A 19,460-nucleotide genomic window follows, 5' to 3' on the forward strand; every position below is an offset into this window, starting at 1 on the left:
TAAGTTGAAATTCGAGCCACAAAACATCATTAAAAAGTCTCATTAAAGCTAATAAGAAATCAAGGGATTCAAGAAAATTTTGAGATCAAGATTGCAACTTTTAGGTTTCTTTAATCTTTTTGTTTTTTTATTTTTTTGGTTTGGTTTTGATGATTAAACTTAATTTGATGATGATGTATGACTTGATGGGAAACTAATTTAGTTATCTAAGATTACGAATAAATATAATACATAGTCTGAATTATTTATCTCTTTTTTGCTTATATTTGATAGTTTAAAGTTATTTATTCTATTCTGTTCTTAATGCTTCTAGTTGATTGGCCATCATTAGATTAAATTGGAAACCTAAGTTAAATTTTGACGAAAGAGATTTAGGTAAACCTAACATAGAATAGCGTATGATCCAATACACTTAGTTATTATGATCCAATACACTTAGTTATGTAAGTGGTTTGGTTTGCATGTAAGGTAGACATATACCTATAAGCCATATCTTGTCAAAATTAGAGCAAGAACTTAATAAACTTTTCTCCAATTTAATTTGTATAGACATGTAGTAAGTTAAATGGAAGAGATATTTTTATAAAAAACTTGACAAAGACTTGTAAATAAATTAAGACTCTAGGTTAGCAACTTAATCCCTTAAACTAAGTTAAAAGAGAAAGACAATAGTTAAATGAAATAATGAGAGACATCATAATCTTAGATCTAGTAGTTAACCAAGTTTTATAAAACAAATTTGTTGATAAATTTTATATTAGTTTCATTTCAGTTTATTAGTTTTAATTTTAAATTTAATTGTTTAGATAAACTTTAAAGTGTTATAATTTTAATAATTAGTAAGTAGGGATGAATTCAATTTTTCGTGAGAACGAATTCTACTTTCTTCTATATTATTTGTTAAATAATGCGTGCATTTGCGTGAAAAATCAATAATAGCTGTCTGGAATCTAAAACCAATACTACAATGCCAAGTTCTTTTGTCACATAATCGAATTAAGAGGGGTTTATGATCAGACCCAATTCTTGGTAAATGTTGAACAACAACATCTTGGAACATTAGCTGCCAAACAACATTAGGAATTACTCTATCCAATCTTTCAAACACCAACCCATGAATTCAAGTAAATCGTGATCCTTGAAACCCCAAATCCAATAATCTATAATTGTTCATAAATTTTTGGACAAGAGGACAAGTTTGACTCCCTTGAATTGATTCACATGCCTTCTCACGAGAAGACAAAAAATCATTAAAATCACTAGATAAGAGCCAAAGCCCATTTAATGAATCTGCAAAACTAGGCAGTTCTCCTTACATTCTGTGTCTAACCATTGCATTTAGATGACCATAAATCGTCAATAGATACCAAGTTGAACCAGAAAGGTCATCAACTAATAAATGCAGGCATTGATAGTGGTTTCAGATTACAAAAATCTGTACACCCTCTTTCCATAAGCTCCAAATTCCATCAGAAAATCCCATGGCTTCTGCAAAGTGAGATCTACTAAAACCCAACTTCCGAATTACTCGGTTTGCTTGAGCTCCATTAATCTGAGGTTTGACTAAAACTACCATAGAAAACTCCTACCGTTGGCCAAAATCCTTCAATATTTTGACAAGGCTACCATCATTAGTGCCCTAACAATTCCAAACATTTAATCGAAATTTCATTAGCAAAGACAAAAGATCAAAAAAAGAAAAAAGTGAAAATGACTTACAAATTGTCTTGATTCCCATCCACCATCACAGTGGTCGCAGCTTCTTAATAACTCTTCGAGGTAGTCTCTAATTCGGTCTCCACCATACTAGGAGTATTCTTAACTCTCAAATCTTCATCAACCAATAAATGAGACAAATACTCTATTGATCAATTCAACCTGCAAGTTTGAACTTGGCTTTCTTTTTAAGAATTGTGCGATTCACTTTTACAACACTTTGTTTATCAGGAGGTTTCTCTTCTTTCCCACGAATTGCTGTGCACCTTATATATCCTATCATTGTATTCAAGAATCAATTCTTCATGGATGGTTTGGAAAGGGAGATTTCAATATGGTTCCATCCACAACTCTTACTGCGGACTGCGTTGAACCATCGAATCTTACTGGATGTTGGATAACCCGTTCACTTTACATGGATTACATGGGTTCGGCTGTAACAGTTGTGGGCCTTTTGATAATGTCCAACATGTGAATTTCACCCCTTCCCTCGTCATCAGTACCATTTGTGTCACCTAAACCCTTGTCCTTCCTCACCTTATAACATCTTAACTTTCCTTTTCTGGGGATGCGCTCGCCTTTTTCAATATTCACTAGATCCAGACTAGGATTATCAATAGATTTGTCGCAACATAGATTTATAATAGAGATGCAGTGGCATTCCATGAAATCAAACTCATGTCGCCAATGCAGATAGGCTTATTTGTTCATGGGAAAATGAAAAGGTCCAAGAGTTCACCGTTTTAGGAATTGTCGTTGAATCATCCAAGGCCCTTCAAGCAAAGCTCTAAGATAGTTCCCTTCTTCTGAAAACTTCACCAAGAAATTCTCGTCATCTAGATTCACTATTGTACATTTCTCTTTCAGTCGCCATAATGCTTCAGTTCTTCCACATAAAAATTTATACGATATGAGACGACCTAGCAACCTTGCACTAATAACCGATCTCTGTCAACATTTAACTAGCTCTTCTTACTTTTGATTTGAAACCGTAATTGATGGAATTCCATCCACAATATCTATCAAGAAATCATCAGATCTGTCCATGTCATAATCAACATCTCTTTCATTTGATTGCCCATGTTCAGTCATTATCATTTGATTCCTCATATTCAGACTCCATATTATCGTCTAAGAAAATATCATCTCCATTCTAGGTCATCAACGCCTCTTTAAAATAAAAATTATCATGGTCTATTAGTGACTCCCAAAGACATTGTAGTCATTCTGAGATCTCGCAATCTTGCTTTTTTACTATCATCAAGAATGTTCGACGGCAAGGTCTTTTGGAGAAAACCCATTATCACCATTAAATAGGTACAAAATTTGACTTTTTTTTAATTACATTGAATATCTTACATTTAAGAAATATTTTTTTAATTTTAATAATATTAAATAACTTATAAATTAATATTACAAATTTCCATTATTCATACCTCAAACCTTATATTTTTGAAAGGTTTGTGTTTATATATAAGTATTATTTAAAAATTAAAACAAAAACAAATATTCACGTGTAATGCACTTGATAACAAACGCCAATATTCATCAAAACGATACAACTATCCTAACCCCAAATTCTCTGTTGAGATCAATGCCAACCCCAACCCATAACCCCATTGATTTGCACCCTTACCTCGCTTGGCACCCTCTCACCTTTCCCATTCCTTTCCTCTTGTTGCCACATGCCCTCTCCCAACCCTAACTATTTCAAACGTTGCACAATAATAATCCCTCTCACCTTGTGCAACAAACACTGCTCCCTATCAGATCATATGAATAAAACCAAAGTTCCGAGAAAATTTTCAAATACATTGAAGAACTCCTTCCCCCCACTACAGAATTAACATATAACACAACAAAACCCTCAATCACCTTCTGAGTCACAACTGAGAATATAGAAAACATAATGAAAAGTAGAAACCTATATCATATTAGGATCTCAAGAGTCTCTCACTTCACGGCACCATGGAATCCAACTTCATCGAGTATTCAATCACTCTGCCCTACACCTTGTATCAGTGTCCATCTTTGCGAAGAATGCCAACAAAATAAGTGAAATAAGTTATATAGGCTAAACTCAGGTGTATTATTTCAGTTCATTGCATCATAATCATCTAACTTCTCATTGTATTCCAGCACCTTCCTCCGTATCTTAGATGTGTCTACCCATGTAATGAAGTCTTCCATGTTCCTTGTTACAAGGAACGCTGGGTCTGTCACTGTCTCTGGACCCACTCGAATATGGCCCTGCTCAATATATGTGACTGCTTCTTTTAAGTGCTCTGCAAACTTTAGGTGCACCAAGACAGTTGAAAGCCTACGTCTGTAAGCAAAAAAATAACACAAAGCGTTACTAGATGAAAGATGAAGAACCTCAACTACAATTCTTGCAGCAGAAAAATTTCTGGTCAAACAAAAGCCACTGAACAGCATAGTTTTTCTCAACTGTTATGTGCATTCGTTATGAGCAACATTCCAGTCCAGGTCAATAATTATTCAATGGTTGAAGCATTCACTTACCTACAAAAGGACGATACTGATAACCGATCACACAGAGCCAAGCTTTTCCTGGTTGGGATTACACCCATATTGTATCTGCCAGTGATAGGGAAACAACGGATTACTCTAGTCTTTTGTTTAAGATATGCAAACTCATGCATTTGAAGAAAGTCTCAAGTCAAATATTTTGAAATCCCACTTCTTGATCTCTTTCCCTCAAATGATCTCACAACAAACATGAATAAGGAACTCAAACAGTAATATCTATCAATGAATGGTATCAGTCTTCGGGTAATAATGATAACAGTGCACAAAGATCTGAATTGTGACCATAATAAAGATTTTCCTTTTATTTTTTGGCCAAAGAAAAGAAGAGGCATCATAGATTTAGGGCATTAATAGGTCCATATGTCCAATCAGAAAAGCATGCAGCAAATGAAAAACATTGACAAACACTACCTTAAAACAAGCCCATTCTGCATGTTCTTTTATGTGTTTCTACTAAGAACATAAAATATTCTTTGAGAACATCTACAATATAATTCCTCTCAAATGGCAGTGGGAAGCTTTCCTTTGTTACCTAAAACAAATTACTTGAAAAAAGAAAAAGAAAACCCGAGCGACACAGCAAAACTACCCACTACTAGCTTAAACCTGAACTACCATGATTTAATGAAATATCATCAGCGAAGAAACTCACAGCTTCTCTAAGAGCAAATCAGTCATCTCGATACGAAAAGGGTCTCTGGGGTCCATCTGCTTCAATATGTTGACCAACTTCTGCACCATCCGGCACAAACTCGAATATCTGTTTTCAATTTAACCCACCACAATTAATGAAAAAGAAAGACCAAATAATACCCAAAAGCTAAAACAAACCCCGATTCAAGAATAAAGAGAAGGAAGTTGGAAAATTACTCACTTCTTGTAATCGTCACGACCAGTGACATGATAACGGTGCATAACGAGATTCTCTCGGTGGCCACCTTCTCTTTTCCATTCCAAAAAATTTACTTTCTTCAACAGCTTCTTCTCATGAAACTTTAGCTGCCTCATCCTTGTTTACAAAGAGGAAAAAAGGGAAGAGAGAGGGAGGGAAGAATGCTTACCTCTGCCGCCGTTGGTGGCTGGATTTCAAAGAGAACATGAAAAGGAGCAGTTGTTTAGGGCTGTTAAAGGTAGGTTGCCTCAAATAGCCCATGTCTTAGCTGTTGCTTCTAATTGTTTTAGGGACCAATTTTGAAGCCCATTTAGCCCATTAATAAATGTGTATTTACAAGACTTATAAAATCACCTTAATCAAGTATTAAAGCTTGATTACTAATTCATTTACTTAAGAAACAACATTTTTACTGTATATTTAGATTAAATTTGTCATATTATCTATGTTGTACATATATTAAAATTATTATTAACATATATCACTGTATTTGTCTCTTAATTTTCAAAGATTATATTTATATTTTATTTTATTTTTTTATATTGAAGCTAAGTATTTAAACACCAAAAATACCTAATTGAAAAAAAAAAGCCTAGAAAAGAATTATTTTATAATTCACACAGATACAAAGATTTATATAAATTATAATTTCACAATAATTCAATCTTTAATCATAAATTATATGAGATCCATCTGAATTTTGTAAAGAATTGGCATAGATCTTGTTACAAGAAAAAAAATATTATATTACAAAAATACATGATATATATATATATATATATATAGACTTGTCAATATGGGTCGCCCCGACCCAGCTTGACCCTAGCTCTTGTGGGTTGAAAAAATATGGGTTAGGCCGGACCAGCTCATATATTATACGGGTTATAAAATCTTCAACCCAGCCCACCCCTTGCTAGCCCATGAGTTGGGCCGGACTAGCTCATTTTTCTAAAAAAAATTTATTTTAGTGAAATAAATACAACTATGCTATGATTTAATCCATAAATTAAATAATAAAAACATATAACAAATAAATAAATTACATCAAACATAAATAAGCAAATACATTACATCAAACATAAACAAAATTTCAAATTTTCAATCTTTAACACAATTACACAAACTATAATCCCATCAACATAACTACATAAATACATAATCAAATATTCATAAACTTCAAGACTAATTAATGTTTTTCTCAATCTTCATCCTCAATCAAAACATTTGAGTCTTCTTTGGACAGCAATGATATCTCCAAGTCCTCATCATTATCATCTAATATTTATTGTCATAAAAGAAAAAGATATAATGAGTTTGAATTTTAACTAAAATTATTAATTTAACAAGAAAAGATTAAAGATATTAAAATATATAAAATAAACAATACCATCGGCAACTAAAGAAAAGCCATACAACCAATTTTTCGTGTAGACAAGCATTTGAACATTTTCATGACAGAGGGAACTTCTAAACTTGGTGAGAACATGACCACCGATACTAAAAGCAGACTCTGATGTTACTGTAGTAATCGAAATGCTCAATACATCTCGTGCCATAACAAAAAGATCAAGAAAGCGCTTAGCATTGTCTCTCCAATAATTAAGCACATCCAAGTCTTCAAACACTTCATAATCAAGCTTTGCCTCATTTAAATAAACATCCAACTCGGACTTTCCTGCAATAGAAATTGTTTCATTTTGAAATATTTTGAACTCCTACAATTTTTAAATACATAGACAAAAAAAAATTATCAAAACATAAATAAAGTAACATAAATTCTCATGTAATAAGATCAAGGAAAGATACAAAACTTACACTAAAGATCTTTGATCCCTTGGGTTTAGTTCTCCTTTCGACTTGCTTAGGCAAATTACTCATTAAGTGAGATGATGTACTTGATGCACAAGTGTTGCTTACATATTGTTCAAAAAGCTCGTACAACTTTGTTTTCACATTTTCTAACTTTTCATGACAAGTAAAAGCTTCAATCTTAGAATAACAAAATTTTAAGAAATCAAGCTTCATCCTTAGGTCAAGAATAGCTCCAAATGCAAGCACTACACTATAATCTTTCTAATATTTGTCAAATTTTATTTTCATCCTTTAAGACATATCTTTGATAACCTCATCTTCATTATGCAAATTCTCATTTAAAATCGATTCAATTTTCTAAACTTGCATGAAATACAAGTTGGAAATTGGATAAGATGAATCAGATATCAAGTTTGTAATCTCATAAAAAAGCTCTAAGAATTCACAAATTATCATTGCTCTCCCTCATTCCTCATCAGATGGATTATATTTATAAATTCTATCAACAAATTAGAGGCTAGCAAAAACTTTTTGATATTTGATTGCACTTTCAAGCATCAAATATGTTGAATTTCATCTAGTTGACACGTCTAAACGTAACCCAACACTTGCATCAATACTAACGTGTTGAACACATTCTTGAAACTTTTTCATCCTCCCATCCGATGCCTTTACATATTTCACACTCTCCCTAATTTTAAACAATGCTTCATTCACTACTTTCAAGCCCTCTTAAACAATAAGATTTAATATATGAGCACAACAACGCACATGAAAAAATTCACCATCACAAATCAAGCTATTCTCTCTCTCTTTTTTTTTTTCCAGCCGAGCCTTCTTCATTTTTCTGCATTTCACTTTTCAACTGATCTCTCTTTCTCCTTTATTTTATTCTTGCCAGAGCCTTTTCTTCCCTATTTTCCATTTTCAGCTTCAACCGATCTTTCAACATTGGTATGAGAGACTTGAAACTTTGAATGCTTGTAGTGTTCTAATTTCTAGATTTCAAGGTAGGCTCGGTTTTGACAAGAGAAGAGAGAATAAAATTAAAGGCCTTTCAATCCAGTTTCCTCATCCTTACCATTAATACCTATGTAATAAGATAAGATTTGCATGCAATAGACAGCCAATAGATAAGGATTTCCTGCATTTGCTACCAATAAGACTTGGCGTTGTTAATTAAGAAAAGAAAAGAAAATTGCATGTATGTTCTGCAAAAGTAATGTGGTCTTAGTAACAAAAAGAAAAATAAATAAAACATGTTGGATTAATTGCTCATTAGTCCTCCGAGTTTTACTTACTTTTTTTTTAATTTAGCCTCCAAATTTTATTTTCTTTGCAATTTATTCCTCAAATCTTTTATTATTTACAATTTAATCCTCCAACAAGTTTTTTGTCTAATTAAAATTTTTTTTATCTTCAATTTGATCTTCAAACTTTTATTATTATTATTATTATTCAATTCTTTTCGATTCAATCCTTCACTTACTCACTTTACCCAAGCATTAATAAAATGTAATCCTCCATTGTTTCATTACCTTCCTTTTATTTTGCTATTTCATCCTCCTTCCATTCCATCTTTATTCTTTTATCTATCTTAAGCCTTTCTTCTTCATTTTCTATTTAGCACATAATTTAAATATTTGATATTCTTAATTTGGAACCTATTTTCACCCATAAGTCTAGTGAGCAACTTCAATCATTCTAGCATGCCGAGGAACAGGATGTTACATAGTACATGAATAATTGTCTTCAATTTTACAATTTCTAGTTTCTTTGGGTATGCATCAAGTTCAAGGGGAGAGGGAGATTAAAATGATATAAAAACTGCAAGCAAAAAACCTGAAATATTGTTTATAGTTTTTCATGTTATTACTATGAAGCCAAACTATGCAATGGATCTGTTCTTCCTTACAATTATTTGGCGTCCAGTTAAATGTTTGAAAGAAGACAAGCATGTATTTATGACCTAATCAATGAATAGCCAATTTATGATGCATCTCCACTTTCAAAGAGTTAAAATAACTTTTTTCTTATCAATAAAAATTAAAATTGAAAATGAAAATCAATACATTAATAAAATGCAATGAAAATGATCCATAATATGTGAAGAATTAACTAAAAATAAACATTACACAAAATTCAATTGACAATTGAGATAATTATGTGATTAAATTATAATCAAGAATAATTTTATTTATTTGTGAAAATAAGTGAGTAAATTATAATTAAGGGTATTTTTGACACGTGGGATAAATGTGATTTAATTTTAATTATGAGTAATTTTTTCTTTTGGATAAATATGTATTTAAATTATAACAAAGGTAATTTTTGTTTCTATGAAAATAAATGTTATACTAATAAAGGATACTTTTGTTATTTTATTATTTATTCTTTTTATATTTTAAAATTATTTTTACTAACCAAACTCTACAGTAAGTAATAATAGCAATTCATACACTATTCCATTCCTTATACCAAACTACGGAATAGATATTCTACCATATTCATATAAAATGACTATTCTATTCTCACAGAATAACTACTCTATTCCATTTTTTGTTTATTCCGCGAACGTATTGTAACTTGATAAAGATTTTCCATGTAATTTTTCCTTTGCATTTTTCAAAATCTGCTTCACAATGAAAGATTATATGCAATACATGAGAACATTACGCTCTCAAATGACATCATCTCTAGTTATTTCCCAGACAGTAAACGAATTGAAGTTAGAATCTATTATTTGTGCTGTTTGAATTTCATAATCATCATGATTTTGTGCATCTTTTCCTTGATGCTATCATTCATCACACAGATACAGAATCCCCTGCCCAATTACTAGCAATAAAAATAAGCAGTATAGCTGATAACACAAATGACCTCTCTTCCCCACCAGTGTGAAACAGAACTTGTTTAGTTACCCTGGAACCAACAAAGAACTACAGTTTAGTAAATGCATGCAGATAAGGGGTGGAAGCTATTCTCCAACCGGATTCCTTAACATTGTACTAATAGAATACACACTTTTTGACTTTTGTACACTTTTGGACTCCTGGGACCAGATTAACCTTCATACTCAGCATGATGAAAATGAAATTTCCAGGAAATTTAACGAAGAAACAACAAAAAATTTAGGAGATACTTAGCACTAGTACCCACTGGATACCATTCGAGATGGACCTTCATTCTTATAATTGGAGCTAAACAAATCTCAAGACAAGAATCAGGATGAATAAAACTGGCAAACCAAAATTCTGTAGACAAGAAGGGATTTGGTGGAAAGGTTATTTTATAGCATCTCCAACATGATCCTTGCTGACCAAGCAGACTACCGTATAACCAAGAAGCCATCTGAAGCAGAATATAAATCCAAGTACTCTAGCGAGAAGACATTCATATGGTATCATAAATATAGAAACCACCTGTTGTAAATCAACATGGTTTTACTGTATTACAGTATTGGCCTTTCAATATTCTGAGCAGAAATACATAAGCAAAGCTCAGTAGGAACTTAGGAACAAAGCAAACTGCCCCAGAATTTGTGATGTTCTGATAGTGTAACAAACTATTAGAGAACACAACAATGAATTGTTTGAGACAAAGCTTGAGCCTCAGCAGCAAGTGCCCACTGGGAGTCTGATGCAAGATGGAAAGATGCTGAGGCTGTATATAATGTAAGATTTTCTTTTGCTACTTTGTGATATTTTTTGGCTTTGCTTGTAATTGTTGCATATATTTAGGATTTAGATTTTTTGAGTTATTTTATAGTATTATTTGTATTCTAATTATTTCAAGTTTCAGGACAATAGAGTTATATTGGTCTAAGTTTATAGTAGAGTTTGCAATTTAGCTATAAGTTATGTTACAAGGACTCAGTGTTTCGAACACAGGTATGTCATGTTTTTGGCAATTTTTTGCCCTACCTTAAAGGTTCCAAGCATCATACCCATATAAATTTAAAGTGTCCGAGAAGTATCAGACATTTTTACCTAAGGAACTTAGGGTAAAGTGATGAATCCATGTGACATAGGCTATATGTACCTGCTTTATTTCAGTTTCTAGTATTTTTCAGATGATGAATTATTGGAATGCTTAATTTTGAGCCTTATGCTTTAAATATTTTTAGATTTTTATCTTGAGAATTGTTATTGACATTTCCGGTTTGGTGAATTTGATTGAGAATTTCAGATTATTTCTTGAGTGTTTTGTTTCAAAATAACTTGTTCAAGACCAGTTTCTCTCCCTTCCTTTAGAATAATACTTTGTGAGAATGCATGCAGTGCAGCCAAAAAAGTGCATGAATTAGAGGATGTCCATATTCAGACACCGCTATAAAACAGAACAAAATTCAACTTCCTAGAAGTTTTACATTTTAAAAACCATTTAATTAATAAATAGACAATATAGGTTAAGTGCTTGTACAATATTAATATAGACAATATATTACTTATCCAGAATTCTAAGTACACATAGAAAGACAAATGTAAATCCATCAGTATTTTTTCTCAACAGGAGGTCTCAAACTTGGCAGCCTCCAGCCAACAGTTCCAGTAAGGAAACACGTTGATTGGATCAGATATGAACAAAAATCGCTCCCAGTAACAGAGGTAAGAAGTAAATATAATGTATCCAACCCCAAAATGCACTTTCCTAAATGGTCAACATCATAAACTCTCAGAGATATTTCAAATTCACCTCAACATCCTAGTAAGTAAAATTGAATAAAACAACTGCAGCGTGATAAGCATATTGCAATCATATCCTAGGAGAAAGACAAGTGACAGAAAGAATGATTGAAAAATTACCCATTTAAAGTTGGTACGGTGATCTTTGTGCCAGGTATGCAGCTACTGACATCAATAAGTGTGAAGAACAAAGAATTTATCAGCTCACTAGAGGAATTGATATTTGCCATGTGTTTGTCTTCTCAACTGGCAGGAGATAATTTCCCATTCCTTGAAGAAGAAAAATCATGAGAAAAACTTCTGAAATAATATAAGCTGCACTCCTGGTGAATTTTTGTCTTCAACTGTTCTCATCAGAAACAAAAGTTCAAATATCTTCTCAGAAGGTAAAAGATGCATTTTTAGAAACAATATAAAAAATCAAATAAACTACAGGGGTGCAGTAGGGAGAAACCTATGGAGTATCTTGTTCTAGATCCACAAATAGCAGTTCCACTTCTGAGCTTAAGCTTGAATCCACATAGTCAGCCATTTCTTTTACATGTATCAAATATGGCATGTCTTCTATTCTCATTAGTCTTAGCTCTTAAAAAATGGGCAATTCCTGATGAAACACATTAGGAGATAGTGTTAACCAATGAGAACCAACCTGTTAACAAGCAGAGTAAAAGAGAAAATTAAAACAAAAAAAAAAAAATTACTAGCAGCAGACATAACAGTCATGCAGTGCATCTAACACAGACCTTGCAAACAGGTACTGCTTACGAACATACAAGTTAATGGTCCACTAGAACTAGAACTGTCTGTTGGACAAGTAGATATGCTTGTAATGAACAAGAGAGGATAAATGACAAAACCTTATCCATAATTCATTTACACTTATCTAGCTTACACCAAACCAAGCACATAGTTTTTTGGAGCCACAAACAAGTCAGGTTTTAACTTGGTTTGTTTGCATATATCAGAAGCATGCTCAGCTCAAGCGAGTGACAAGAGGGATTGTTACAGTCCATGTCCAAATTATTTTAAGTAATTGATAAAGACATGATTGGAATCTTGGTTTATCAAAACAAGCAGTAACTCAATCAGTGTGAAACAAATAAAGAAAAAAATGTCTAACCAGTTTGAAAGCTATCAAAACTTGAAAGGCTAAAATATAAGTAAACTACAGCACGTAATTTTGAAGAAGTATCTAATTTAAAAAGCTCTTTTTTTCTTCTCTACATTTTTCAAGAGAAGAATAATGTACAGCAGTAAGTTGAATAACAATCATGAATTGATAGAAAATCAACGAAGTTCTGCATCTAATTAATATGCAGCTAAAATAGAACTTAAATAAGTCCTAAAGATACTTCATTGGCCCATAGATAAAAAATATCTTTAAGAAAGAGGTGATGACTATTCAAAGAAGATTCTTTCAGTCATGAAGAGAAGGAAAATGGCTACACATGCTCCAGTTTGCACAATGCACAAATAAACAGAATTTCAATTCCATAATTTGTAGTACTTAGTACCAGTTACTAAAACAATTTAAATATAGCATGCACCAATTACTAAAACAATACAAATATAGATAAATATGTATCTCTCTGTGTATGTTTGTATGCATGTAATACCTAAGTTGGACAGAGATTTGAACTTAATACCTACTTGTTAGAGATAAAGTGTGGCTACCATTGGGCTGTCCTTGACCACAAACAACTATCTATGTTGACGATTAATAGAACCATAACTCCAGATGACATGATCTTCCCCTACCTTTATTGTTTTAACTGAATAATTTAGATTGGACATAAATAAGATAAATAATAATATATCAACCATAAGAGAGCACAATAAACTATAACTCTGTAAGTGAGAAGATGACAGGCTAGAAGTGGCTAAAAGCCAGAACCAGGAGGACGACATTTTAAGGAGAGAGTAAAGGTTACTAGAGTTAAATTAAAGAAACCTGTACTTTTAGATATTTGACTATCTTAATACTGAAACAATTAACCTATTGACATGCTTCTTCAAAACAGCATTTCTTCGCAGCAGATGCTTTTGTGATGATAAGCCGTCCATGAAAACTTTGCAAACATAACCAACTTGTGAGGTTAAAATAAAAGATTGGAAATAAGTAGCCCAAACTAACAAACCTGACAACAAAGAAATTCTGAGTATGTTTCTTCATTATTGAAAAGACTAAGAGGAAAGCATGTTCTGAACTTTTTTTTTATCTCTATAGACAATCAACCTTTGGAATGTAACCTTCCCTCTTCATCTCTGCATTCAGCAAGTCAAAGACTTGATGAATCTTGATTGAATGATACTGCAAGTCATCCCCAGCAAGAAATTCATGAAGTTGAGCTTCAATTTCAATCCAGCTACAACCAGGAGTCTTATTGACACCCCTCTGCCTCATCAACACCCTCATTTTTGCTGAGTCATCCCACCTTCTTGAATTTGCATATATCTTTGATGAGATAACATAGTTTCCAGAATTTGAAGGCTCCATTTGCAGCAGAAGTTGCATCACCCTCTCACCAACATCAAGATTTTTGCGCTTCTGACAGGCACCGAGTAGTGCCCCCAGTACAATTTCATCTGGTTTTTCAGGCATCTTCTGAATGAAATCCCAAGCGTCATACAGTTGACCAGCACGTGCCAAGAGATCAACCATGCAAGAGTAATGCTCAATTTTTGGTGTTAACCCATATGAAGAGTTCATCAATTCAAAATATTGCCAGCCTTCATCAACCAGTCCTGCATGCACACATGCTGAAAGTACTCCTACAAATGTAACATCATTTGGGCAGGCATCCCTACCCTCTTTTGACATGCGCTCAAATAGTGATAAAGCATCCTGAGGTCGCCCATGGAAAGCAAGAGCAGAAATCATTGCATTCCATGAAACCTCATTTTTTACAGGCATGTTTTCAAATACTCTTTGTGCATCGTCCAAGCTTCCACACTTAGCATACATATCAACCAAAGCAGTAGAAACAAAGATATTGTGTTGTAAGCCTCTTTGTGATGCATATGTGTCAATCCTTTTCCCCAAGTCTAGGGCCCCAATTGAGGCACATGCGGACAGAACTCCAACCAATGTAATTTTGTCCGGGATAACTCTAGCATCCTTCATGCCATGAAACAGCTTTATTGCTTCATCTGACATTCCATTTTGTGCATACCTATTACGTATTGACAACACAACCACTTATCATAGAACTCAACAAAAGACATTCATTTGACATAAGAATGATAAAACTTAAATTATTTAAAGAATTTATCGCTAGTGAAAAAAAATGCATTTCTAGTGCACATTAGATACACCATAAAGGAAAGCTTTGGACTTGAATAAGATGACACAAGACTCAAACATCATACTAGAACTTGGTTGGATCAATTTCCATCATTTTCGCATAAGAACTGTCAGAAAAGGATCCAAGTTCAGCAAATAAGCTAACTAATCAATCACTTTTGAGATAGTCCTCAGAATAATATCCAAATTTTGATACAGATGTAAACTGATTTTGATTATTTTTCAATTCCATATGTTCTCCTTTATCATCCTAAGTTATCTTAAAAAAAGAAAAAAAAAAGTTAAATATCAGGAGGGAAAAGAGACAGCATTGTTATAGGCTTCATTTCTACTTATGGATAAAAACAATCAGTGCACCAGATTAAATTCTATAGAATGAATAATTACCAAGAAAAGCGAGTGCAACAAATTTAATTTTCTTGCACGAAAAATTACAAAGCACAAGGTTAAACAGAAAAATCTTGTAGGCGGTAGCATATTCCAATCAATACAATGGATCTCCTCACAATTGAATTTATAAAGTATTATGGGCAAAATCTCTTTGCTTGACTTGTATTTTTCACTTTTGACTATTGTTGGTAATCTATGACTCAACCTAATAACATGACACATAGTGAGGCACATTTGAGGTTTAGATAATCATGTAAACCAATCAAAACATTTTGCCTAATTTGAGTTGAGCCACTTAATCCAAAATGGATTACGTGCCTGTTTGGCTTGGCTTTTTTTCAATTTATCTACCTCTTAAAAGCAAAAGCCAGGCTAAACAGAATTTTGAGAAGCTCTTAAATAAAAAAACAATTTTACTTCAAAGAACAAAATTTTAAAAACAAGAGTTTAAAGAAAAGCTCCAGAAATGAGTTTTCTCTTATCTTCTTTTAAAAATACACCTCTCTCAATCAATCTCCCTCTCCTCTCCCTCTTTTTGCAAATCACCCTTCTCCAACACAAAATCACGATCTCCCTTTCTTCTATCTCTCTCTATAAAGACTACTAAAAAAACAGAAGACCTAGCAATAGAATAACAAAATTTAAGATGTTTTTTTGTTCTCACAAAGATTAAGAGAAAAGAAGACCCAAAATTCAAAGCTTTATGCAGGTACTATTTAAAGGTTTTTTTTCTTCTTCATCAAAAAATCTAATACTATTACTACTATACAAGTTTGAGAGTTGTTCTATTTCTTTATATATTTCTCTGATTTTAAGTATATAAACTCAAAACAGATTTGCTCCGTTTTGGTTTATTAGGTGATAGAAGGTGACTTAAATACCCTTTATGATAATTTTAACTAAAATTAGAATTTATATAATATATTTTGCCAAACAGTTTATCAAATAGCTTTAGATTAATTTTAAAAGCTATTATTTTTCATAAAAGCTTCATAATAGCTTTTAAGCTAAAAAAAGCTAGACCAAACAAGCTCTACATTGACCCATTTAATTAATTGTATCAAAATGTTAGCCCCTGTTTAAACCAATTTATTCATTATCATTGCTTAAAATTTTGATACCCCATTTTAATTAAATAAGGTCTTTCATGTCATGTCATATATCTTGTTCAATAAATAAAATCATGTAACAGGCTTATCATGCCAACTAGTATTAAAATTTTCACACACCGTTTGAATTAAACAAGCTTTTTCATGTCATGTCTATAACTTGTTTAATAAATAAATCATGTTATTAACATGATTAGTAAATTGGGTCTTGTTATGTCAACCATCTTATTGTTATACCCGTCTTTAAAGTGCCATCCCCAAACTTATGGCCTTACTAGTCCAAGCACACAAGAAAACTTCTTATGGTTTGACACTTACGTAACTAGATAGCAAAACAACTGCACAGAATAAGACTTGCTTACCCAGTGATCATCGCATTCCAGGTGACCACATCCTTCCCCTGCATTCCATCAAAGACCCTCCTCGCCGATACAAAATCCCCACACTTTCCATACATACCAATCAAAGCAGACGCAATAAATGAATTCAGTTTGATCTTATGCTCTATAGCAAACCTCTCCACCCACCTCCCTAAACTTAAATCCCCCAAATCCCCACACGCCCCAAGGACGCTGACTAACGTCATCTCATCAGGCACAAATCCTTCCTCTCTCATCTTCCCAAACAACCCCACCGCCTCACTCGCATACCCCATTTTAGAATATCCCGAAATCATTGAGTTCCACGACACCAAATCCCTCTCAGTTATTTCATCAAACAACCTACGAGCACTACCCAATTCACCGCAACGAGCATACAATGTAATCAAAGAGTGAGTAGTGTGAGAATCAACGTCCAACCCCAGTTTAAACACCGAAGAATGAGCTGCCTGCCCGTGACTTAGCTCTAAAAGATTGGCACAGGCAATAAACAAAAAAGGGTAAGTGAATTTATTCGGTTTTAAGCCTAAAAATTTCATTTGATAATAAAAATGAAGAGTTGCAGAATAGTGTTGCCATGTGGCAGTAAGGCCACGGATCATGACATTGAAAGCATAATCATTGGGTTGCGGGATTTGGGAGAAGAGAAGGGAAGCGTAGGCGAAGTTGTTGAGGTCAATGATTTTGGAGAGAAGGAAGTTCGGTTTTTGGATGGAATTGATGAGCATTTGGGCGTGGATTTGTTGCAAGAGTCCGATGGATGTGCATTTTTTTAAAAGGGATAAGAGCTTTTCTGTAAAAGATTGTTGTCGAAACTTGTTGAGTTGGGTTTTCGAAAGAATGATGATTGGGCGGGAAACCAGGTTTGTGGAGGCTTTTGTTTGGAGCATTGTATGGCGGCTACGGGTAGTCACCGCACCCGCTCGCATTTCAACCTTGAACAGCCAATGACATAACCGTTGTGCTGGGAGATGGCAATGGAACCGGGTCGGGTTGCTTTGAATTTGGGTCGAATTTTTCTGGGTTTGGTTCTTTTGGTTTTAAATTTACGTGGGAGAGTGGATTTTAGATTCCCACATGTTTTGAGTTTGGTCATTTTGTATTCAAATTATTTTAAATTCACATCATTTAAGTTTGGCATTCAAATATTTGAGTTCTTTTGACGTTTGAGTTATTTGAATTCAAATACTTTCAATCTCAAGTGATTGATTTTAAAAATTAAATCGAATTCAAATGCATCATTCAAGGCTTTATCAACTTTAATTAAATTATTTAACATCATATTTTGGTCAACTCATAGCATACCTTCAATTTAAATTCTTCATATCATAAAAATGTAAAGTTTTTACGAAAAGTATTAGGTTATATATAAAGATAAAAAACCAAGATAATTAAGTCATTTATTAATTTATTTTATATCATATATTAAAAAATTTATTCCAAAAAAAGTATTAATTATTTTTTAATTTATGAAATATTTTTTATTTATAACATTTTTATTATTTATTTTACTATTTAAAAGAATAAAAAAATTTGGACTACATATATGTAGAGTTAATTTTTATCTATTGCCCATCAATTGCATCATAGTGATGATGGTATTTCTCATTCAAAATTCAATAACCATAATAATTACATATCACTTGCATAACCAGTTACGTTTTCTTTAGAGAAAATTGTGAGAAATAACCCTCCTCATAAAGTAATTTTAAAAATATCCATTCATATAAAGTTATCTATTTTTATCCAAAAACAAGCATGAATAGATCAAAATACCCTTAAACACATCTTAATAAATTAATCTCCTGATATCTTCTTCCCACCACAGAGAAAATAATGGTCAACTATTTGAGCTCACTCAACTCTCTCAACTCTCTGAACTTAATCAACTCTGTCCACTCTCCATTAGGTACCATCGTCATTGATGGGTTTGGCTATGGACAACATGCTTAATAAACGCAACGGAAAGATTAAACAACCAAAACACACCTCCACTCATGGATCACCTTGATGATATTTAACACATAAAAGTACAAAATAAATTATTATTTAGAAAGTTACCTTGTCAAGTAATTTCGTAATCACAATGGCACTTCCCGAAGCAATCCTACAAACACCGCAAAGAGCAAAAGGCTGAGCCAATCAAGTGCTTGGTCTCTAATAATAGTACACATGATTGCACCTGAACCTTCAACAAAAGAGAGAGTTTTTAACTCTACTTTGTATTAGCAAAGATGACAACAATTGTCCTTTTCTTCTTTTTCACAATCTTAGCCGAACCTCTCTTGAAAATTGCTTATGAAGCAATTTTCTCTTTTACACAAAGGGAGTGGTGACAATGAGAGAAAACTCTTTTCCTTTTTCTGACAAAAATTAGGTGTTCTTCAATTATGAAAAACTCTCATAAGAAAAATAGTTAAAAAGTGACTTATATAGCTAGGTTGAATTAATTTCAATTTTGCAATTAAGCCTCAATATTATAACACATTATAATATTGGGCTCATTACTTAATTAAATTATTTTAATTAAGTCCTTGAAAATTAAAATTAAAATTAATTTCGTTTATATTTTGCAATCAAGGCCTTATAATTATAACTATTTATAATTATGCCTAATACTTA

General features: G+C 32.7%; 2 protein-coding genes across 14 annotated transcripts; both read right to left on the reverse strand.

Moving 5' to 3' along the window:
* Positions 1-3,458: 3,458 nt before the first annotated feature.
* LOC110411083 (Alpha-L RNA-binding motif/Ribosomal protein S4 family protein) lies at positions 3,459-5,390 on the reverse strand. The gene is made up of 4 exons (XM_021421098.2): positions 5,141-5,390; positions 4,919-5,026; positions 4,240-4,314; positions 3,459-4,042 (listed from the first exon to the last, which is right to left on the reverse strand). The coding sequence occupies exons 1-4, from the start codon at positions 5,272-5,274 to the stop codon at positions 3,811-3,813; spliced, it is 549 nt and encodes a 182-aa protein (XP_021276773.1). The 5' UTR covers positions 5,275-5,390; the 3' UTR covers positions 3,459-3,810.
* Positions 5,391-6,259: 869 nt separating this feature from the next.
* Positions 6,260-17,858, reverse strand: LOC110411298 (Pentatricopeptide repeat (PPR-like) superfamily protein). Of its 13 annotated transcripts, none has more exons than XM_021421388.2 (6): positions 16,821-17,858; positions 13,892-14,828; positions 12,110-12,304; positions 11,776-11,999; positions 6,572-6,833; positions 6,260-6,433 (listed from the first exon to the last, which is right to left on the reverse strand). In XM_021421388.2, the coding sequence occupies exons 1-3, from the start codon at positions 17,765-17,767 to the stop codon at positions 12,242-12,244; spliced, it is 1,947 nt and encodes a 648-aa protein (XP_021277063.1). In that variant the 5' UTR covers positions 17,768-17,858; the 3' UTR covers positions 6,260-6,433; positions 6,572-6,833; positions 11,776-11,999; positions 12,110-12,241. The 13 variants fall into 13 exon arrangements, with proteins under 13 accessions (XP_021277063.1, XP_021277061.1, XP_021277062.1 ...); XM_021421386.2 differs by having other exon boundaries at positions 6,546-6,833; XM_021421387.2 differs by lacking the exons at positions 6,260-6,433; positions 6,572-6,833 and adding an exon at positions 9,692-9,892.
* Between the last annotated feature and the right edge of the window lie 1,602 nt (positions 17,859-19,460).

This window comes from Theobroma umbraticum, unplaced genomic scaffold (assembly GCF_002168275.2).
Source record: "Theobroma umbraticum cultivar Fairchild unplaced genomic scaffold, ASM216827v3 scaffold_56.0, whole genome shotgun sequence".
NCBI classification, from domain to species: Eukaryota; Viridiplantae; Streptophyta; class Magnoliopsida; order Malvales; family Malvaceae; genus Theobroma; species Theobroma umbraticum.